This window comes from Megalobrama amblycephala, linkage group LG15 (assembly GCF_018812025.1).
Source record: "Megalobrama amblycephala isolate DHTTF-2021 linkage group LG15, ASM1881202v1, whole genome shotgun sequence".
Classification (NCBI taxonomy): domain Eukaryota; kingdom Metazoa; phylum Chordata; class Actinopteri; order Cypriniformes; family Xenocyprididae; genus Megalobrama; species Megalobrama amblycephala.
The window spans coordinates 34,536,060-34,560,594 of NC_063058.1; the positions used below are offsets into that span (position 1 = coordinate 34,536,060).

The 24,535-nt window shown below is 35.1% G+C and overlaps 2 protein-coding genes and 1 long non-coding RNA gene across 5 annotated transcripts; 2 read left to right on the top strand and 1 right to left on the bottom strand.

The window, feature by feature from the left end:
- Nucleotides 1-834: 834 nt before the first annotated feature.
- Nucleotides 835-1,770, bottom strand: LOC125247379 (phospholipase A and acyltransferase 4-like). Its single transcript, XM_048158638.1, has 4 exons — nucleotides 1,629-1,770; nucleotides 1,417-1,537; nucleotides 1,101-1,321; nucleotides 835-999 (listed from the first exon to the last, which is right to left on the bottom strand). The coding sequence occupies exons 1-4, from the start codon at nucleotides 1,749-1,751 to the stop codon at nucleotides 916-918; spliced, it is 549 nt and encodes a 182-aa protein (XP_048014595.1). The 5' UTR covers nucleotides 1,752-1,770; the 3' UTR covers nucleotides 835-915.
- A 3,469-nt stretch (nucleotides 1,771-5,239) lies between these two features.
- Nucleotides 5,240-9,042, top strand: LOC125247431. Its single transcript, XR_007180084.1, has 4 exons — nucleotides 5,240-5,286; nucleotides 7,985-8,059; nucleotides 8,331-8,418; nucleotides 8,936-9,042. It is a non-coding gene; the product is annotated as an uncharacterized LOC125247431 (long non-coding RNA).
- A 366-nt stretch (nucleotides 9,043-9,408) lies between these two features.
- rab3il1 (RAB3A interacting protein (rabin3)-like 1) lies at nucleotides 9,409-23,489 on the top strand. Of its 3 annotated transcripts, XM_048158720.1 has the most exons (12): nucleotides 9,409-9,539; nucleotides 10,082-10,341; nucleotides 13,751-13,943; nucleotides 16,096-16,191; nucleotides 16,488-16,565; nucleotides 16,642-16,854; nucleotides 18,576-18,704; nucleotides 18,782-18,888; nucleotides 19,805-19,828; nucleotides 20,532-20,631; nucleotides 20,714-20,780; nucleotides 22,234-23,489. In XM_048158720.1, the coding sequence occupies exons 2-12, from the start codon at nucleotides 10,148-10,150 to the stop codon at nucleotides 22,317-22,319; spliced, it is 1,287 nt and encodes a 428-aa protein (XP_048014677.1). In that variant the 5' UTR covers nucleotides 9,409-9,539; nucleotides 10,082-10,147; the 3' UTR covers nucleotides 22,320-23,489. The 3 variants fall into 3 exon arrangements, with proteins under 3 accessions (XP_048014677.1, XP_048014678.1, XP_048014679.1); XM_048158721.1 differs by lacking the exon at nucleotides 19,805-19,828; XM_048158722.1 differs by lacking the exons at nucleotides 9,409-9,539; nucleotides 10,082-10,341 and adding an exon at nucleotides 12,890-13,087.
- The last annotated feature ends 1,046 nt before the right edge of the window (nucleotides 23,490-24,535 follow it).

Genomic DNA, 24,535 nt, shown 5'->3' on the forward strand with positions numbered 1-24,535 from the left:
TCTGCGTGTGGCCCCGTCGTGTTTCATTAACCCGTGCCTGACCACAAGAGCTGGGACTGCGTTCAGGGTCGAAACAGCCAATGTGAAGATCCTCAAACATGCAAACATCATCTGAGGGTGTTTCACAGGAATGGAGAAACTGAAAGTGTTTGAAGAGTCACTCGAGGTCACTGCGGTAAGACTGATTTTCTGCTGCGTTCGGTCATTGTGTTTGACATGGAAAGACTGAGACTTTCAGTGGATCTGATTATCTGACACTTACTCTTCAGTCTCTCAGATTTTTACAATCGCTAGGACCCATTTCTCAATACTTGGGTCACTTTTTCAAAACTCACAACAGAAATCTATGAGGGCGAAACTGTGGATCATTTATCATTGCTTTGGCACGAAATGCATTCAATGACTACATCTTTCAAATTATATCAATTCTTTTCTCACTTCAACACAACAAACGCCAAAACTCAGTGTATCTACAGGCCACATGCTGACATCTTGTATTTCAGATTATGTGTCATCATGATCTTATCTTCACTTACATTCAGTCATGTTTCTGTTTCAATGATGTTTCATGTATTCTGTTTAATATTTAAATAGTCCATGTTTTCTAATAATCTCTTAAACACTGTTCAGATTGATGTTAATATAACAGATTATATGCTGTACAGAGCGCTGACGTCCATTTTTAATCAAATGTTTTTATAAATGCGTGACCTTTCGAGAAGTTCTTGGAGCGAAGGATGTTACAGATGTTTTTAAGACAAAATTACATTAAAAAGATTTGCCAAAAAGTATGTAGAGCTGATTTCAAGGCAATGAACAAGACGAGACAAACTGTGCATTTGCTACATTCAGGTTTATTAAGATCTTCTTTATAATTAGAAGATGAAAAGGAAAAGAAGAAGGTGATGCTGATGTTCAAGCAGCTGCTGAAGATTCACGACGTTTTTGCTTGACCCTCGAGTTCGCCAGTCCAGCCACTCCTGCAGCTGCGGTTCCCTTCTACACAAACATTACCATAATAAAAACATTATTATCAGAATGTCCAAATGCTCAAAGCTTTTTTTAATAATGAACTTTTACATTTACTCTATATGCCATACCTGTCTGCACATTGCTCTACCATATCGAACCAATGTGGCAATATGTTCACAATTCTCCTTATCAAGACTATAATCTTTACACCTCTTATCTTGAGGACGCATTAGCTCTTCAATGGTGGCTACCATTTGCTCCGGGGTCCGGGGTACTATATCATTGTAATACTCATTTCGTACTGTAAAGGGTTCTTGATATGTACTGAAACGGCAGCCGGGTGGTTTCCCTGTTGAACAGTGGTGGATTAAAAGCTTAATGAATGTATAAGTGGGTAAATCTTCAGAAGATTTTGTAATAAATTTGAAATACATGATGTCATACTTGTCATCTCAAAAATGTTGTGATCATCTCTTCCATTCAAAGGCACATTTCCATCACCAACAAATATACCATAGTGACTATAACCGCCCTGTGGAAATTCAATCAGGTCCCCAAAATGAGGCTGTGAAGACAGATAAATAAAATAACAGTAACCACACAGATACTAAGTAAATAAATGTATGAAAATGTGAAAGGTAAATGAACTGATTTACAACTGCTACTCCAACTGCTGGTGGTCTAGCTCCTGCTCCTCCACCGGCGTTGACCTCCAGCACAGAGAGGAACAGCTGGAGAAGCACAGTGACCAGAACCAACTTCACGTTCAAGCTCTTCATCTTTTATAGGCCTCCTTTGAAACAGAAACTCATTGAGACGCGTTTACTGTACAGCGTAACAAATGTTTGACACGATTAGATCCTCAACAGAGACGCAAATACATCAAAGTGTTGTTCAATCATTTCAACTGATATTCCCCCCTAAACTAAGACCGTGTTCACAAACGTTGCTCTCAAAACAATTAACATCTGATCATGTTTTTCCTGATCTCTTTCTCCATGTCATCAAACTAATGTGTTCAAAACAATCCCAAACAGACTCAAAATGAGCTCGATCTAAAAGATCCACTGCGTAATGAAGTCGACTACTGTGTATTGTGACATATTTAGCTGTAGACACACCGGTATATTATTGAAATTAAAAATATATATATTTATTCTAGTTTATTCCACAATAAAGATGTATTTTTTATATGAATTAGTCCATAAATATCACTGCCACTGCATTCGTCAAGCCTCTCATTTATAAGAACATTTTATACCATCACACAATATTGATTAAACTTTAAATGTAGAATGTTTTTTACAATAATCTAAAGCAATTTTTAACATTAAACGAAAAACATACAAATAAAACAACACAAAATGGGCTGTTCTTCTACACTGCTATAAAATTTACAGTACCCTGAAAGAGAAATCTCAAGTTCACTGCAAAAAAAATGCTGTTCTTGTTTCTAGTCAAGTTCTTAAATCAAGAAGCATTTTCTTGACAAGTAAAAATTATTTTCTTGTTTTCAGGAAAAATAAGTCAAAATTCAGTGAGTTTTTCCTTAAAACAAGCAAAATAATCTTCAAACCAAAAATAAGATATAATCTTGATTTCAGTTTGGATTAAGATTATTTTGCTTGTTTTAAGGAAAAACTCACTGAATTTTGACTTCTTTTTCCTAAAAAATAAAATAATTTTTACTTGTCAAGAAAATGCTTCTTGATCTAAGAATGTTTAGATATTTGGACTGGAAACGAGACAAAAACTCTAAGTAAGAACAGCAATTTAGCAGAAATCATCATTTTACATTTAATGCTGTCTAACAATATTCACTAATCCATAACTGTGACTCTATATCAAAATCAAGGAAGAAAGAAGGATTTACCTGTGCTGATGATCAGGTGTAGTGAGAGCTGAGAGAGACGGGCGTTAAATAGTGTTCTTCACAATTATCTTCTCATCAGAACCATAATTCCCAGTTTACTTTTCATTTGAATAAATCCACCGATGAAACATTTACTTATGAGTCGTAATGAATGTGTCTTGATGGCAGTTAAGACAATAAAAACGAGTGACAAAAGAGAGCAGAGCCTCAGATGATCCTGATAGGCTGATTTATCACCAGTCTTCAAACTGTTATATGGTTATTGCATTTGCAATGAAAATGTTCATATGTTAAAGGGTCTGCAGGTCAGTTAGCACAGATGCAGTCTTTACATTTACATTAACTGAATGTACAGATATCCAAAGTGACTCACAAATGAACCATGCCACACTGTAAGTCCAGATGAGAGTATAATATGAGAACTGCTGCAATACGGTATTATAAAACTGCTTACAATGTATAAGACCTTTATAATCATTGAATAAAATAGACTGCAGTTTAATAGCAAATACAAATATAGCCACAAGCGGTGATGTTTGGGGTCCAAGCACAAATGGCTCGTGTCTTTAAGTGTCTCTTTATAGAAGTATTATATATGTAATTGCACTAAACCTCATTCTCTAAACCAATTTCTCAATAGCCTGAACCAGTTTGTCGAATGAATCACTCTTTCTGCAAAACCTTAAACAAACTGAGGCAGTTGTCTCAAATCTCATGAACTCTTTTTGCAAAACTCACTCACTAAAACACATTTCACACTTAAAACGGTGAACACAAGCAGCAAAAGTTAAGCACAACTCAGCTGTCATCCTTCACACAACCACTCAAAATTGTTCACATTTGTTTCTAATGATGTGATCAAACCAACTGGATGAAATACAGGTGTGTTCAGAGAGCAGAAGTGCTGAATGATCACACCAACAATAGATGTAAAAATATGAAGAATATGTGTAAGAGGTAATGAGGGTTTTTCCCTTTGCCTGGCGAGAGATGACATCACCTATGGACAAAATCCTCAAGAATATTCAATAATTTTCAAAAGTATTATTGATTTGACTGCACTGACACTAGGATGACTATTTTCTGTTTGCATCATTCTCCTATGCTATATTACTATTACATAATCACCATACTTAGTTTTGATTATCTTACTTTTTATGTAATTGCAAAATTAGTTTACTGCATGCAATATATATATTTATACAACAGTTCTGTCTGGTTCTCGAATCTGATTGGCTGATAGCCATGCGATATTTCAGTGATAACAGCACTCCTACTGCCTTTTCACCATTTGTATCACTTCGCTTGAAGTGACCGTCATGGCGGCCGATCAAATCAACCGTAATTTTTACAAATACTACTTCTTGTACCACGAACTGTAGTTTTAATAGTTTTTTAGGCGAGAATGTTGTTGTTTAGACCTGAAATATGTGACTCATATTTAATAACAGCGCCTATTTTACAATTTGTTTTGACGTTTTCGGAGATGCAAGCTCGAGTGCGTCAGCGGCCGTTCAGTGCTTCTGTAACCGCCGAGAACAGCTTCATCTCGGCCAGTGCCTCGGGGATTTGCCGCTGGCTCTTATAGTGGTTAAACATGAGACATAATTCAATTTGAGTACATAGAACGGGCAATCTTTGGTCTTATTAATCTATTATTTGTTCCAGAGCAAGTCGAATTGTGCTATGTTAAATTTGATAATAATAAACGTTACGTTACATCCTTATATAGCATATTGGCTACAACTAGACGGGACATATCAGACTCTTCTCCGCTCTTCAAATACGTAAAACATTAAACTTTACAAACATATGGTTTTTTGAGTAAAGAAAACGCTTTACAATTTTTTTTCAAACATCAGATCTTTATTTACCTTTGCATTGCACAGAGGAGATGTCCAAACTGCGTGCGCACTTCATTCAGGAGGGGAGGCAGATTAATGAGGTTTGATTGACAGTTTGAGGATCCAATGGAGTTAGGAGGTTTTGTCACAAGCTCTGTAAAATCCTTTTCATTCGTTAAATATTTGTAAAACCCACATACCAGTGTAAATGGTGACCTATTTTTTTTTAATAACTAGTGCTTTATGTTTGACTGAACTGTACAATTGTGCTTATTTGTTGTTCAATAAATATTATTTTATATAAAGATGTCCATTAAGTAATATGGATTGAGTGAACATTACATTAATACGCCATTAGATGGCGGCAACACTTTACAGGAGAATGAGTCAGTGAAGCACACGAGACTTTTAAATTGAAAGGAACTTTTGCAAAAGGAAGTTGTTTTAGCGCTGTGGTGTAATGGATTCCCAAAGCTGTAAAAAGGACAAATACAAAGATCGCTTTCCTCAGCGGACATTCAAACGGACTTGTATAAAGGATATAATATTATGGACATCGACTTGAAGAACGAATATAATGCAATATACCAGACACAGGTAATAGCCTACTCTCTCTCTCTCACTCTCTCTCTCTCTAATACTGTACAAAATTCAATGTGTTTCAATGAAGCGACTCAACGTTCCTTCGTTACTAGTTCTGAAGTGACGTTTTAGAGTTAGTAACGGAGGCTTGGTCCAACTGACAACCTGAGATTTGAATCCGTGGCGGAAGGAAGTAGTGCTGCACAAAAGAGGGTTTTAAAGACACTCCGTTGTTGTTCTTATTTATTTACACACTCGTGCCGTCTAACTATTGTATAAACGCAATATCACACTCGTAGCCGTGCGATATGGCTGTATATCAGCACGCTGTGATTACCTACGGCACTCGGCCTGAGGCCTCGTGCCTACGGACGAACCACAGCGTGCTGATATACAGCCATATCGCACGGCTACGAGTGTGATATTGCTCATATTTATATTGTTCTGGATGCTGTGTTCTCCATTTGTTGTTGTAGTGTTGAATGAATGATCTGTAGTGTTTATATATTGACTGATGTGTGTGAGATCTGAAAGCTTTGTTCGATTTTGAGAACAGCTGAAATATAGTTTTGAGGCAATTGTTGATTTTGCCAGAAGAGTCGGAGGTTTTGTGAATGTAGTTTGAAGATTTGGATTTGTGTTTATGGTTTTGAGAAAATGAGTGATTGTTTCAAGAAATGTGTTTTAGCAATTCAGAAAAACTGTAAAATAGGCAAATAATATTGTCTCTTTCCTTCAATTGAACAGCAATACATTCAGTCATGTCTGGAAATTTGACAAATATGTTTTCAATATCATTTGAAAATATAAAAATTAAGATCAAATTAATAAGTATTTTGGAGATCATAGTTTTTTGCAAGCTGATTATATTGGGCTTTATTAAACTGTAAAACTACAATGAATTTATATGTTTTTCACTACGGTAAGTCAGCCTATTACAGTTTATTCAAATTGCTTAGACAGTTTTTGAAACTATGGCTCAGTTTCTTAAAACTCTACACACAAAACCACAAAACCTGCTCACAACATGCAAAACATCACATATCTTTCAAAAGCAAACACTTCATTCAAACTATTTAAATGATTCTTACAATGTAGTAAATCTACACACAAACATCAAATGATTAGCCACATACACACCAAACTACACACACATGAGAAAAATGCAATTACACACACACACACACACACACATACACATATATATATATATATATATATATATATATATATATATATATATATATATATATATATATTATGTATATGTGTGTATATATTATACAGTTGCAAGAAAAAGTATGTGAACCACTTGCAGAATCTGTGAAAATGTGAATAATTTTAATAAAATAAGAGAGATCATACAAAATGCATGTTATTTTTTATATAGTACTGTCCTGAGTAAGATATTTTACATAAAAGATGTCTGCATTTAGTCCACAAGAGAAAAAAATAGCTGAATTTATGAAAATAACCCCATTCATAAGTATTTGAACCCTTGATTCTCAATACTGTGTGTGGTTACCTGATGATCCACGACTGTTTTTGTGTTTTGTGATGGTTGTTCTTGAGTCTCTTGTTTGTTCTGAGCAGTTAAACTGAGCTCTGATCTTCAGAAAAATCCTCCAGGGCCTTGCAAGTTCTTCAGTTTTCAAGCATTTTTTGCATATTTGAACCCTTTCCAGCAGTGACTGAATGATTTTGAGATCCATTTTATCACACTGAGGACAACTGAGGGACTCAAACACAACTATTAAAAAAGGATCAAACATTCACTGATGCTCCAGAAGGAAACACGATGCATTAAGAGTCGGGGGGTGAAAACTTTTGAACAGGATGAAGATGTTTGGATATTCTTTTGTTTAAAATATTTTTTCTTCTTCCATTTAGTACTGCCCTTCGGAAGCAACAGAAGACACTTAAATGTTTGCCAGAAGACAAATTAATACAATTTACCTAGATCTTCAAAAGTTTTCACCCCCTGACTCTTAATGCATCGTGTTTCCTTCTGGAGTATCAGTGAATGTTTGAACCTTTTTTAATAGTTGTGTTTGAGTCCCTCAGTTGTCCTCAGTGTGAAAAGACGGATCTCAAAATCATACAGTCACTGCTGGAAAGGGTTCAAATATGCAAAAAAAGCTTCCTATTTTATAGTAAATACGTGTCAACAGGTTAACATGTACATCTGTGACATCATGTATTAAAAATCCTATTATTTATGTACGGACCCTCAATGTGTGTGCGTTTTATAATCTCCATATACATGAAAAGAAATTAGTTTCAATTATCAACACTCATTGTATAGCCATATACTGTAGCTAGCTGGAGCCGTGTGTCTGTGCAATGTAGGTGAAGGAAGGACTTGAGGATTTTAAGAAAAAAAGCCTTTTCTGTGATTAATAGGTCTACTTTTTAATGATCAAGTGATGACTATATGCTAAAAGGGGAATTCCGTAAAATCTATAGTTCTATTTTACATGATTCCTGTTATAGATAACAAAACAAGACACAAAACCAGTTATTTAATGTGTGAATAAAAATACATAAAGTAAAAAATAAATAAAGAGAAGTGATTTAAACATTTGTTAAATGGTTGATTAAAGTACCAGAGCTTTGTTGATGTGTTGACAGCGATCTGAAGGATCGTCAGACGAGGCGATATTGAACATCAGCAAAGTCACACTGACTGAACTGACGACTCTTTCTCTAGCAGGATTGTAGACGAGCACAATGAGGATAACAGGTCCAGGTCAACAAGTTAGAGGATGATGAAGGACAGCAGAGGAAGGTAAGAGGTCCTGAAAGTAATCTCATGTGATGGAGTCATAATCGTAGACAAGCTCAGATATGTGTATATGTGTGTGTGTGTGTGTGTGTGTGTGTGTGTGTGTGTGTGTGTGTGTGTGTGTGTGTGTGTGTGTGTGTGTGTGTGTGTGTGTGTGTGTGTGTGTGTGTGTGTGTGTGTGTGTGTCTGTGTGTGTGTGTGTCCTTATATCTGGTGCTAGAGTGACGACTGACGAGGTGATTGATGACACGTGATGATTGTGTAACGTGTGCAGGTGGTGGACCAGGGAGGATTCTGGGAGATGTAGTGCTGAAGGTGACAGGCATGGTGACTCATTCTCACCCTCATGTTGTTCCAAACCCGTAAGACTTTGGTTCATCTTCAAAACACAAATGAAGATATTTGACAGATTTCTCTCCCTCATTGACAGTCTATGAAACTTTGATGCTTCAAAAAGTTCATAAAGAGTGTGAGTGAGTGGAGGCGGGGCTCATTTGCATATTCATAGAACTGCGTATATTAAATGAGGCAAGGGTGTAGAGTTTCATTCAGGCTATTTTACGGAACAAACGTTGAAATATGTCATTTTGGTGATCAAAGATGAGTTTTAAAGCCCCTCTGTAGTCAATAATTTTATCCTTTAAAACTCATCTTTGATCATCGCTGCCCCCTCTGGACAGGAAGACACTCACAGCCCTTCTGCAAGCACTGTCTGAACCACACAAACACAAATCACATGCAATTCTGATGTTAGTTAGCATGCAAGTCAACAAGTCGATTACATTCAAATGCATGAGTAAAATGAAGCAGAATTAAAAGAGAAACACAGACTGTAAATCCAACGTAGCAAATGCATCTGCTCCTATTCCTCATCTGTAGGCCTCAAACACTGAATCTATCAGAAATAAGCAGCTCTACTCACAGCGTGTGATGTTTTGACGGTCTTCACCGGAACCGTTCAGAAGGACGGATGGAGCAGACGAGTACAGGGACGCCCACACCTCCGGTCACTTGACCTGCTAATCTGTTTTCCACTAACAAAGAGGCATTGTAGAAAACTGGGGGGTTTGTTAATCTGAGCAAATCTTTCACAACTCACACAAGCACAAACACTCACACACATATTCAGCTCCATCAATAGAGTCGTCATGTATTCATTGCAGTTATGTAATGTAAATATGATGTCAATAATCAACCGCTCCTGAATCCTCCATGAGGAGTTTAGGCTCCAATAAATCCTTTCTGATCACAGAGGCCCTCAGCGGGGTGTTTAGTGCTCTAGGGCCCTCTAGTGGAGGAAATGCAGCTCTGCGTGTGGCCCCGTCGTGTTTCATTAACCCGTGCCTGACCACAAGAGCTGAGACTGCGTTCAGGGTCGAAACAGCCAATGTGAAGATCCTCGAAACATGCAAACATCATCTGAGGGTGTTTCACAGGAATGGAGAAACTGAAAGTGTTTGAAGAGTCACTCGAGGTCACTGCGGTAAGACTGATTTTCTGCTGCGTTCGGTCATTGTGTTTGACATGGAAAGACTTTCAATGCATCCGATTATATGGCATGATTAAAAATGACACTTAAAGGTGATGATAAATGGGGCAACATTTTGAGCAATGTTGTCTCTATGTATGTTAAAAGCAGCTATAAATGTTACTGACTGGATGAAGGATGAAGATAATTATTTCTTCTTCATTTAATGTCATGGTGTTTATTTGTTTAAAAGCCTAAACTTCACTATTTGACCTCTACTGTGTATAATATATTATTTTATACATAAATAATAAGGATAAATGTTGTAGATCGACTCTGTTTCAATGGTTAAATAGTTTCCTGTTGAGTCTTTCTAAAGAGCTTATAGAGCATGTAGATATTTAACTGACTTCATTGTTGCAAACATTGGGTTATGGTGCAATGCTTTAGTTACACTTTGATAACCTGAATGGAAACAGTGATGCAGTAAAAAACTACAATGTGTTCATCTCTGAACTTGACTGTAATCTCTCTGTATCTCTCTCTGTCGTACCCAGGCTGGCTGTAAGAAATGCGGGTGAAGTGAGCACTCTCAGGGCAAGTGAGTGCATTTGCTTTCCGTGATGGACACTTTTGAAGGAATCCATCATGTGCAGCTCTCCTCCTCTCCTCCGGCACGCTCCAGGTCTGCTCCAGGGTACGAGCTGCTGGTGGCAGGGAATTCTGGGATAGCAGTATACTCATCAGCTACGTTCTTCGGCAATGGCGATCTTACAGACCAGCATACGGCAGAGGAAGAGAGATGCCCGGTCGGGAGGTACGTCCAGACTTCACCTAACCAAAAATACCATAGTAATACTTTCTTCTTCTTTTTTTTGATAGCTTTAACAACAAGCGGTCAAATGTTATGTAACAACTGTTAAAAATGGCGACAGAGCAAAATCTTCCACCCACAATTATTTTTCCATATGAATAAAAAGAGGATGTAAACTATAATTCTGCTGAATTTACAGAACTGTAGACACACAATATCAATGTCTGAAAATCCATCAGAATTAGGAATATTTAAGTAACATAACATAACATAACATAACATGACATAACAGCATGACATAACATAGTATAACATAACATTTCTCATGACATGACATAACATAGCATGACATAGCATAATAGCATAACAACATAGCAAAACATAACATAACATCATATAACATAACATAGCATGACATAACATGACATAGCATAACATAGCATAACATAGCATAACAACATAGCAAAACAATACAAAACATAACAACATAACATCACATAACATAACATGACATAACATGACATAGCATAACATAGCATAACAACATAGCAAAACAATACAAAACATAACAACATAACATCACATAACATAGCATAACATAACATAACAACATAACATAGCATGACATAACATGACATAACATAGCATAGCATGACATAACATGACATAACATAACATAGCATAACAACATAGGAAAACAATACAAAACATAACATCACATAACATAACATAACATAGCATAACATAACATAACATAACATAACATAACATAACATCGCATAGCATAGCATCGCATGACATGACATAGCATAGCATAGCATGACATAACATAGTATAACATAACATCACATAACATGACATAGCATGACATAACATGACATAGCATAGCATAACAACATAGCAAAACATAACATAACATAGCATAACATAACATAGCATGACATAACATGACATAACATAACATAGCATAACAACATAGCAAAACAATACAAAACATAACATCACATAACATAACATAACATAGCATAACATAACATAACATAGCATCGCATAGCATCGCATGACATGACATGACATAGCATAGCATAGCATGACATAACAGCATAACATAACATCACATAACATGACATAGCATGACATAACATGACATAGCATAGCATAGCATAACAACATAGCAAAACATAACATAACATAGCATAACATAACATAACATAACATCACATAGCATAGCATAGCATAGCATGACATAACATAACATAACAACATAGCATGACATAACATAAAATAACATAACATCACATAGCATAACATAACATAGCATAGCATAGCATGACATAACATAACATAGCATGACATAACATAACATAGCATCACATAACATAACATAACAGCATGACATAACATAGTATAACATAACATCACATAACATAGCATGACATGACATGACATAACATAGCATGACATAGCATAACATAGCATAACAACATAGCAAAACATAACATAACATCACATAACAACATAGCATGACATAACATGACATAGCATAACATAGCATAACAACATAGCAAAACAATACAAAACATAACAACATAACATCACATAACATAACATAGCATAACATAACATAACATAGCATGACATAACATGACATAGCATAGCATAGCATAGCATAACAACATAGCAAAACAAAACAAAACATAACATAGCATCACATAACATAACATAACATAACATCATAACATAACATAGCATAGCATAGCATGACCTGACATGACATGACATAGCATGACATAGCATGACATAACATAACATAACATAGCATAGCATAGCATAGCATGACATAACATAACATAACATAACAACATAACATAACATAACATAACATAATAGCATGACATAACATAGCATGACATAACATAACATAGCATCACATAACATAATATAACATAGCATCACATCACATCACATCACATAACATAACATAGCATAGCATGACATAACATAACATAACATCACATAACATAACATAGCATCACATAACATAACATAGCATGACATAACATAGCATAACATAATATAACATAGCATCACATAACATAACATAGCATAACATAACATCACATCGCATAACATAGCATCACATCGCATCACATAGCATCACATAGCATAACACAACACAGAATGACATAACATAACATAACATAACATACACAGAATAACAGAATGGAACAAACATGACATACTAAACCTGAACAATATAATATAAAATAACATAAAAATAGAACAAACATAACACATAACAAAATAACATACACAACATAACAGAATGGAACAAACAATATAACACAAAATAACATAACATACATAACAATAGAACAAACATGAGCAGAACTGAACAAACAATATAACATAAATAAAAACATAACACAAACATAACATACAAAACAGAACAGAGACAACAGAACAGGAACACATAACATACAGAATAGAATAGAATAGAAACACTGAAACCATTTGTTTTGGGGCACATCACGTGATTCCTGGATGCCACCGCTTAGTCATGTGACCCATGATTGACAGCTGGACATTTTTCCTGCTCAATCTCAGAGGAAAGTCTGCCAAACTGTCGTACCCAAAACCAAACATCACAGATTTGTCGCTCGGATCCGGATTCCGGAGTGTTTTCTCCTGGATCAGACTTCTGCTGTAGAGCTCAGTCGGGTTCGGCAAACCTCAGCGGGATCTACTGGTACTTTTGTTACTCTTGATTTCGGGAAACGGAGCTGCAACTTTGTTACACTGTAACTTTGTTAGATTGTTACATTCTTTGTGTTGACGTCAGCGGGACGCGCGAGCGGGTGCTCGGTGACCGCGGGTCGCGGGGAGTCCTGTAGCCGGGCGCGGTGAGGGTAAGGGCGGGGAGCGCACACGGGAAATGCCGCGACTACCGCGGAGCGCTGAGTTACATAAACCGCCCTGAAGTTCACACAGCGCTGATTCTGATTATAATAACACACGAGAGTGAATTCATCCACAGACAGCTCTGTTATACTATATAAAGAAGTCTGTGGCGTTATATTTTCATGACTGGATTGATTTTAATGTCATTTGAATTTTATGGGATCTTTTCATTGGCTATAAGGACAGTTAGGAATCACAGTGGTATCTTTTTTTATAGTTTTTATAATCCTACAATCATATTTGTCTCTGAAGACTTGTGTTAAGTGTGATATCCTCCTAGGGCTGAACGATTTAGGGAAAAATGGGTGTTTATGTATAGTTTTGAACCATAATATTAAAAAAAAAAAAAAAAAGAAAATCTCTTTCTACTTGAGCTTTCTTAGGCCACATTCACATGGTTTTGGACCAAATCATCATGACTATAACATCATAATAATAATGTTTCCTGCAGATTGGTCGACCTGGATCCAGAGCCGAGCCCCAGATTGGGGGGTGATGGGGGGCAGGGGAAGAAGATGCCCCCGGAGGAGGCAGGAGCTCATAGACGAGAGACGTACGACATGTCCCGTCTGCGGAGTTCCTCTCTGGAGATCAAGGAGAAGGGAACAGAATTCCTCAGAGAGCAGCTGGATGCTGCGCAAAAGGTGCCACATCTTCTATTCTATTCTATTCTATTCTATTCTATTCTATTCTATTCTATTCTATTCAATTCAAATAATGTTTTGGGGGGACTTTACATTTAGCTAAGAATCATTTTTCAATGTAAAAGGTTCTTGAAGTTCAGATCAGTGTTCTCCAGAACATGGTTTCAAGTTACAAACAATGTGTTTCCTGGTAGTAAAAACTGCTCACGTCTTTGTCAAACCATAATGGCAAGTTGGAAACTATTAATTTTTTTAAAGCGCTCAGTCATTTGACTGTTGTGACGTCAAGTCAGTCCAACAAAATAGCAGCTGTTAGGAATGCACGATATATTGGCCACCATAATGGTTTTGAATTGCTTGAAATATGATTGAAATCACTTCAAAAAGGAAAATACAGTTCAGTGTAACATGTGCAGCGCAAGTCTGTCATATAAGCTACATAAAATTATAATGAGAACATTATAATTGTGTGCTTAGGACATGCTTTTTAATGGTGAGACTTTTGTTTTTGTAATCAGGCTCTCAAAAATTATATAAAACTTTAGATTTAGATTTATCAGCCAATATATCGGTAAAAATTATTGGTATTGGCCAAAATGTTCATATCTATGGAAGCTTGTTTCTGCCAATTCTCTAATTCTGTAATTCTGACTTTATAACTCGTAATTCTGACTTTATATCTCATAATTCTGACTTTATAACTTGTAATTCTGACTTTATAACTCGTAATTCTGACTTTATAACTCGCAATTCTGACTTTATAACGCGTAATTCTGACTTTATAACTCGTAATTCTGACTTTGTCTCGTAATTCTGACTTTATATCTCACAATTCTGACTTTAAAACGTGTAATTCTGACTTTATAACTCGTAATTCTGACTTTATAACTCGCAATTCTGACTTTATAACGCGTAATTCTGACTTTATAACTCGTAATTCTGACTTTATAACTCGTAATTCTGACTTTGTCTCGTAATTCTGACTTTATATCTCACAATTCTGACTTTATAACTCGCAATTCTGACTTTATATCTCGCAATTCTGACTTTACTGTATAACTCGCAATTCTGACTGTATAACTCGCAATTCTGACTTTATAACTCATAATTCTGACTTTATAACGCGTTATTCTGACTTTATAACTCGTAATTCTGACTTTATAACTCATAATTCTGACTTTATATCTCACAATTCTGACTTTATAACTCATAATTCTGACTTTATAACGCGTAATTCTGACTTTATAACTCGTAATTCTGACTTTATAACTCATAATTCGGACTTTATAACGCGTAATTCGGACTTTATAACGCGTAATTCTGACTTTATAACTCGTAATTCTGACTTTATAACTCGCAATTCTGACTTTATATTGCAATTCTGACTTTATAACTCGCAATTCTGACTTTATAACTCACAATTCTGACTTTATAACTCGCAATTCTGACTTTATAACGAGTAATTCTGACTTTATAACTCGCAATTCTGACTTTATATTGCAATTCTGACTTTATAACTCGCAATTCTGACTTTATAACTCACAATTCTGACTTTATAACTCACAATTCTGACTTTATAACTCGCAATTCTGACTTTATAACGAGTAATTCTGACTTTATAACTCGTAATTCTGACTTTTTAACTCATAATTCTGACTTTAATGATATGTCTGCATATACACTCTTAAAAAGGTTCCAAAAAGGGGTTTTTGCCATAGAAGAACCATTTTTGGTTCCCCAAAGAACCTTTTCGTGAACGTTCTTTCCCAGTTTTTCTTAATTTGAAGAACATTTTAAAAATCTAAAGAACCTTTTTCCACTATAAAGAACCTTTTGTGCATTGAAAGGTTCTATGGATGTTGGAGGTTCTTCATGGAACCATCAATGCCAATAAAGAACCAATAAGTTTTTTAAGAGTGTTTTTTCGAGTAAGAGTTTAATAAGATAATATATATATTTTGAATTAAAGTTATTTATTGTTTTATTGTTATATCCAGTGATGCTGGTGATTATTAGTTATTTAATATTTTCCAAGACAATATAGACCTCAATGTACAATCTAATGCAAACTGCATTGAAATGTGAACGAACCATTAAAATGTTCTCGTATTCAATTCTAATCTGATTTATGTTCTGCTGTCTGTGTTTTCAGGAGCTGAAGCTGAAAGACGAGGAGTGTGTCAGACTGTCTCATGTCAGGAATCAGCTCGAGCAGGAACTGGAGGAACTGACTGCCAGTCTGTTTGAGGTGGGCGGGACTAACGTGACATCATCGCTGACAGTAGATTGAACATAGAAGACTATTGTGTGGTAATGAAGAGTTCAACAGTGAGACTAATATGTGTGCCATAAGAACACATGACATGTTTGTAGATAATTTTATTACATTATATTAGGTTAAAATGTATACAAGGAAAAGTGGTCATCCAACTGGTCACTGTTTCACCAATTTTTTAATAATCAGTTTGCCTTCTAGTTTAGCATGTCCACTTCCCAAAAGTATTTCATGTCACAAACCCACATACGTTCATCTCTGGTTTCTAGGAGGCCCATAAGATGGTGCGAGAGGCCAACGTGAAGCAAGCGGCCGCTGAGAAGCAGCTGAAGGAGGCGCAGGGCAAGGTTCCGTCTCACTCTTTCTGTCTCACTATCTGCTCACCGTTGTCTCTTTAATCTGAAAACATGTCTGTCCTCTCAGATTGACGTCTTGCAGGCGGAGGTCTCTGCTCTGAAGACCCTGGTGTTGACCTCTACGCCCTCGTCCCCGAACCCCCAGCTCCATCCTCAGCTGCTGTCTCCGGGCTCCAGCCGGACCCGAGGCCACACGCGCAACAAGAGCGCCAGCGGTGCTCTACAGCTGCACACGGAGCCGGCGACCACTGATGTCGCGGCAAACCGGGAGGACAGAGAGGTACAAACACACTGCTGAACAAGATCACTGGCTTTCAGGGACTAGTTTTGGTCTGTATCTGCATGATGAAGGTTTGATCACTGTTTTATAGAGGCGTAACGGTGCGCAAACATGACGGTTCGGTACGTACCTCGGTATTGAAGCCACAGTTTTGTTTTCATAACAACTTTATTTAAACATATATTAAGGCATTACTAACAGGTAAAGTAAATATAATGAATATTTAAGCTAATAGAGTGCATATATTTCCCCTCTAGAGTTCATTTCTCTAGTGAACTAACATGCTGTGGACACTGAATGACTTGCCTGAGGTAAATGTAATGCTGCGTGAGATATTATTCTCAAGCTGTTTTATTGATGACTTTCCGCGGTTGAAACACTGGTTGAGAGATTACACGCATATCTAGATCGTCTGTTCTTCTTCTGTTGTGGTGGTTAGCAAACAGCATTGCATTACCAGGTGCGCCCCCTTCTGGATTGGAGTGTGGATCGCCTGTGACTGTATTCGTCGCCTGACTGTATGAACCGAACCGTGACGCCCGTACCGTTACACCCCTACTGTTTTACTGTACCTTCACTGATTTCCTGCTGTTCTTCCTCTCTTTTCCTCCTCCTCACTTCCTCATCGGCCTGCATTTCTCTGGTCTGTGCAGTTCCTGTTCTCCTCTCTCTGATACTGTGTGTCTGATTCCTGGTCAGCTGGTCAGTGTGACCTGTGTGTGAACCCTGCTGGCAGGTCTCTATGGCAACAGGGTACAAGGGGTTCCAAATTAGAACTTAAATTCTTTTTCTTTCTTTCTTGCTTGCTTTTCTTTCCCTGGTGAAAAAAAGCTTAATCCAGCCTAAAGTGCTTTGCTGGTCTTTGCTGGTTTATGATGGTTTAGCTGGTCCTGAGCAGCTCAAAACACTCATTGTTAACTAAAACTAATAAAAATTGTTTTTTATTAATTGAAATAAGGCTGAAATAAGATAAAAACTAATTCAAAATATTAATAAATACTTTAGTAGTATATAAATAATACAGTCCCACTTTACAATAAGGTTCCATTCGTTAACATACCTCTAAAGCATTTATTATTCATAGTTAATGTTAACTTTTACTAATGCATTATTAAAATCAAAAGTTTTATCTGTTAAAATGGACCCATTATACAAGATGTAATATAGTCTCTGGTGTCTCCAGAATGTGTCTGTGAAGTTTCAGCTCAAAATCCCCCACAGATCATTTATTATAGCTTGTCAAATTTTCCCCTATTAGGGTGTGAGCAAAAACACGCCGTTTTTGTGTGTGTCCCTTTAAATGCAAATGAGCTGCTGCTCCCGCCCCCTTTCCAGAAGAGGGCGGAGCTTTAACAGCTCAACAACAACAAAGCTGGAGAATCTCACGCAGCCAAAATGACGACAGTGTTCAGCCTTACATTGTTCAAACCGGAGTCGACACTGATGGAGAGACTCAGGAAGAAGTTACAACTTTTAGGACGTTTCTGAATGGTTAGTGGATAAATTGATGTAGTTGCTGTGGAGTTGATTCAACTCATCCACTAGCATGTGCCGTCATGTTCATCTTTTGTGCAAATCCAACGTTGAACCAAACCAGCTTTTTTTCAGCAGAGAAACAAAACAAATTGGCAATGAACACATTTAAGAAAAAAATTAAAAGAGCATGAATTAATTGAGTGTTTAAAAAGCACAAACTAAGTGTCTGTGTTTCTCTGATCCAGCTGGACTCGGTGTTGTTTGCCGAGTTCCTCTCGTGGAAGGAAGCGCCCGGTCTGGAACGCTCCTCGGCGTTCATCAGCAGGGTGTACAGGGAAGACATCGGACCCTGCCTGTCATTCACATGTGTTGAGGTACGCGAGTATACATCTGCTCTTTGATCTTTCTCTGTTTTCTCTCTCTCTGACGATCTCTCGTGGTTCTTCTCCAGTTGTCTCAGTCTGTCCAGCGCGCGGTGGAGAACAACTCTCTCACCATCGAGCCGGTTGCGATGTCGTCGCTGCCCACGGTCAAAGCCATCGAATGCGGAGGACCCAAGTAAGTCATGGATGGACGCACGTTGACTCTGTATAAACAAAACAAATCCGTCACCTTTTTTTCACACTTTTGGCCACTTTAAGAAATCAAATGAAGAATCTTGCATGTGTCGAAATCAATTTACTCCACTTTTTTTCCCATGCTCAACAACATTAAAGAAAGTTAGTTCAAATGTAACTAAACGCTACCTGAAAAATCAAACATCTGGTTTAATGGCACAGACGTTTCGAGTAGCTACTGAGGTCTGTGGCCACAACAGTAGCACAATAATGCATGCCACAGAAAAGTGTGGTTGGAAAAACATTTGGTTAAGTGCAAGTTAATTTCCCAATACTGCATGCTTGAGTGCATAAATAGCAGCCACACCAACAGCTCTCACAGCAAAATCCCCAGAGTTAAATCAGCTCTGCTCAGAGTACATTTGGTCCATCTCTATATAGTGTTAAAATAACACTGAAGCAGAGTTAAAGTTAATGAGATAATATGCTGTTTGTGGAGTTGTTTAATCAGATCTTGAGAGATTTAATGTCTTTTATCTTCAGTTGATTTCATCTTAGGCTGTGGCTGAAGTCAGTTGTGTTTCTCTTCAGTGATTCTGCTTGTTAACAGCAGGTGTTCATCACTAATGCTCAATCATCAACTCTGCTTCAGTGTTATTTTAACACTATATAGAGAGGGACCATATGTACTCTGAGCAGAGTTGATTTAACTCTGGGGATTTTGCTGTGCTTAGACTGCGTCACCGGCCAAAGTTTTGACCTGTAGCATGCGGGACCCTCTTTAAATTCTGCCTGCACTGCCTGGGGGTGACAAATACACATAAATCAGTGCAATTGCACTTTGATCTGGGAAGTCACGCTTTAATCTCACTTTAATCATGCTTTAATCACTGTTTGATTTGGGGTTGTTTTCACAGCGGTTGCCGGACACCCATAGAAACGTAAGTGATTCCAAGAACCGAATGTGCATGAAATCCTGTTTACACTAACACATCATATGGTCCTTTCTGTCTGGAGAATGTTCATAAAATTATTTATTTTTTTAAATTAAGTTTAAAAAAAATTATTTAAAAAATGTCTTGCGATGTGCAATGTGAAACTGATCACTTTCAGCAAAAACACTGAAACATGAAGACAAAAACATTCTTATTTAACTTAGAATGTGAGCTTTATATTAATTTATATAATTTATAAATTATATATATATATTGATCAGTTTCACACAAGTGAAGAACAGATTTTCTATGTTTATTCTAGTTGTGTTCACACCATGTCATAATTACTGTAATTTTGAGTTTTACTGAGAGCTGGAATTATGCCTTTAACACTATCAACACCTAAATTAATCTGCAGCAGTCAGGTGGTACGAGTAGGAGCTCTCAGAAAATCTCCATCTTAAAAGCTGAGCTCTACCAGGACATTAACGCTTTTTACAAGTTGAAATCTCATAATTACAGTAAATACAACATGGCGTATACGCACCTAGAGTTCGCAGAAAATTACCTGCTTACAAGTTGTAATTACGAGCTCTACAAGGATGTGAATGCTCTTTACAAATTCAAATCTCATTCTGTCCCGCTTGTGTCTCATGTGTCTTATGTGATTGACAGCCTAATTATCCAGTGTTCTCTTTTGCTTGAACAGTAAGTGTGCGTTGAGCGGTATGTCCCGCCCCTGCCGGCATCGCATCAAACTGGGAGATAAAGAGAATTACTACTATATATCTCCGTCTAGCAGAGCACGGGTACATGTCTATGTCGCTCCCTCTCATTCTTTATTAACGCATTTATTAAGCAGTCTGATATGAAATGAGATGTTTATTTCAGATCACAGCGGTGTGTAACTTCTTCACTTACATCAGGTACATCCAGCAGGGCCTCGTCAGACAAGATGGTGAGTTCAACTGTAAACTAGACTCCTAGAATTCACTTTGGCCATGTGTGTGTGTGTTAAGAAAATATATTTGATATATAAAAGTTTAAGACAAATTAGTAAGAAAGTGTGCATTTATTTGTATATATATATATATATATATATATATATATATATATATATATATATATATATATATATATATATATAATTTTATTTATATATTAAATTCAATATATAAAATTGTTAAATATATTTAAAAATATGTAATTAAATATCTTTATATTTTTAATTTATACATATTTTAAAATTACATTAAATATTTTATTATACAAAAAATATATATATATATATATATATATATATATATATATATATATATTAAATTCAATATTTCAATATAACATTAAAATATCTTTTTCTATAAAATATGAAATAATTTGTAAATAATTTATATATATATATATATATAACATTCAATATTTTAATATTATATATCTATTTTTATTTATACATATTTTAAAATTACATTATTTTATTATATACAACATATATATATATATATATATATATATATATATATATATATATATATATATATATAATTTTATTTATATATTAAATTCAATATATAAAATTGTTAAATATATTTCAAAATATGTAATTAAATATCTTTATATTTTTAATTTATACATATTTTAAAATTACATTAAATATTTTATTATACAAAAATTATATATATATATATATATATATATATATATATATATTAAATATTTAAATATTTCATATAATATTAAATTTAATATAAATATATATATAATCAAATGTCTTTTTATTAAATATATACGTATATCTATTTTTATTTATGCATATTTTAAAATTACATTAAATATTTTATTATATACAAAATTATTTATATATATATACATATATATATATTTTTTTTTAAATTTATGTATTAAATTTAATATATGAAATATTTAAATATTTAAAAATATAATCAAATTATAAATAAATATTATTTTTTATTAAATATATACGTATATCTATTTTTATTTAAATATTTAAAAATATAATCAAATTATAAATAAATATAATATTTGTATTAAATATATACGTATATCTATATTTATACATATTTTAAAATTACATTAAATATTTTATTATATACAAAAAAATATATATATATATATATATAATATACACACTTTTTTATTATTTATTTATATATTAAATTTAATATATGGAATATTTAAATATTTAATATGAAATAATATATTATTTTTATTATATATATATTACATTACATATTTTAATGCTATATAAAAATGCATATATAATAAAATATCTACTTTTATTTATATTTTAAAATTACATAAAATAATATATACAAAAAATGTTTAAATATATAATATATCATTTTTATTTATAATATTTTAATATTATATAAAGTATGTAACTCTGATTGCAGTTCAGCAGATGTTTTGGGAAGTGATGCGTCTGCGGAGAGAGATGAGTGTGGCCAAACTGGGATATTTCCTGACGGAAGAGAGCTAGAGAACCAGAAAACACAAACAAAGCAACAGCACGGTCATCTCAACATTCACCCAAACACTCCCATGATGCCGTTTTTTAGCTACATATTCATGCATGTATTCAGTGAAGCACTACAGAAGAATTCCCAGAATACCTCCATCCTCTGAGCCAATGGAATAACAGCATTACAGTTCTGCTGTCGACAGGTTTTGTGTTATTTTCGCTTTCGGAAGGACTGAACGCAGTAAATGTGCCACTTAAATCTGTAAGACATTTATATTTGCAAAGAAATTCAGAGTCATCCATTAAACACACAATGACAAATAGTCAAACCTTAGATGTTTTAATTTTTAGAAACAGTGACAGACAAAAATTGGTCAAATCTCAACCAGTTTGACAGAATTCTAGAAAGATAGTAAAATAACTGGCTTGTATTTGCAGAAATCTTATGCTGTGTTCATTTTGTCTGAATTGCCGTATGTTACAAAATGACAGGGTGATTATGTATGTTCTTCCAAAATGTTAATGTTTAATACTAGATGGAATCTCATTATTACGATAATTCCGCCAATAGAATCAGTTCTGGAATTCTAAAGCTGTTCTAGAACTTCATATGAAGGTACCACATTTTTGAACACTCTTGAATGTGCAATGCACATATAACACTACAGCGCTTTCTGTCCCAGCATGCTTTGTGCATCAGTGATTTCTGTGCACAGTAACGGTTTACAATCCTCCAGAGATCTTTTCTATGCAACCTCCTTAAAGTGCCATGAAGTGTGAGTGTTACTGACACTCCTGCACACGTTATGGAAGCTAAACCATCTTAGACACAAGTTATGGTACTTGTACCATGATGCATCACACTCCATATTATTCCCGTTGCTTGATTGACAATCGCTGTCTTACTGCACAAATACAGTGTTTACAGTGACTCTATGGACCGTAGCCACCATATTTAATTTGATGCGAGTGAAAACATGCTTCAGTCTTTTTTTTTTTCAACTGGAAATGTTTTGCAAATATATTTGCAATGTTTTGTCAGCCTTGTTTTCATTCGTGACACATAAATATGGCGTCTCCCCTCAGGTCCGTTGCTTCAGTGCCATTGCATGTAAGTTAAACTGCCTCGTCATGCTAAATATGACCTTGTGTGTTTTCAGTCTATTAAAAGCATCTTCAGAATATGAACTTGTGACTCGAGTTTTGTTTTGTGAATAATGTTGTGCCAAGAAATGTGCATCATGTAAGAACTGTGCTTTATTTAGAATAATTTATGGATACAAATCATGCCGGTCAGGTATATATTTTGGACTTCCACAGGCGTGGGTCATTGACGAATAAGGTTTTTAATAATACGAATAAGTGTAAAAAAACATAATGGAGATTTAATTCATTTTGCAGTTTTATTAAGTTTTAACAATGAAGATTATGTGGTTTTTATAATCAATTAACACTGTTTTTGTCATTTTTTACAAAATCTGTCACCAAAAAAAGTCATTTGGTTTAACCAAAATTTCGGTTTTACCGAATGACACTTTTGGTTATACCGAATGACGATATTTTCAAACAATGCTAACAGGCTGATATCTAGCTAGCAAAAGGACAATCAAACATTTTATATTTAGTTCAAGTTTTTAAAATATTACAACATTTTCCATGTTTTATAGCAGTTGCACCGAATGACCTGATGTTTCGGGACATGCAAATGAGCAAAAACATGAATTTATCAAATAGTTAAGAGAGAGTTAGTTACTTTGCTTCATGACCATGTGGTCCTTTGCAGGTGTCTGAATGATGTCACATCCTGTCACATGATACTGACCACATGACTTGATCCAAAATGGTCCCTTTATATTGGTTACTCCAAATGACATAAATGAAATTCATTTTTCCGGACATTCTTTCTCATAACAAAGCAACGACTTCTACACATAATTTTAATACCATTTTGCACTATGTTGATATATGATGTTATAAAATCATGCCAGAATAAAAAATATATACATTTATTACATTTTAAGATATTTTAATCACAAATGAAATGGCTGTAATGACCTTTTGACACTTCAAAATCTTTAAAATACCTTTATATGTAGCAAAATATAATTAAAACCTTTCGGATTCAATGAAAGAGATCTAGTTGTACATACTTTGGATGTCATATCTTTGTTTTTTTTTATTATTATTAAGGCATGTGGACAGAAAAATGACCCGTCACATCATTGACCCATATA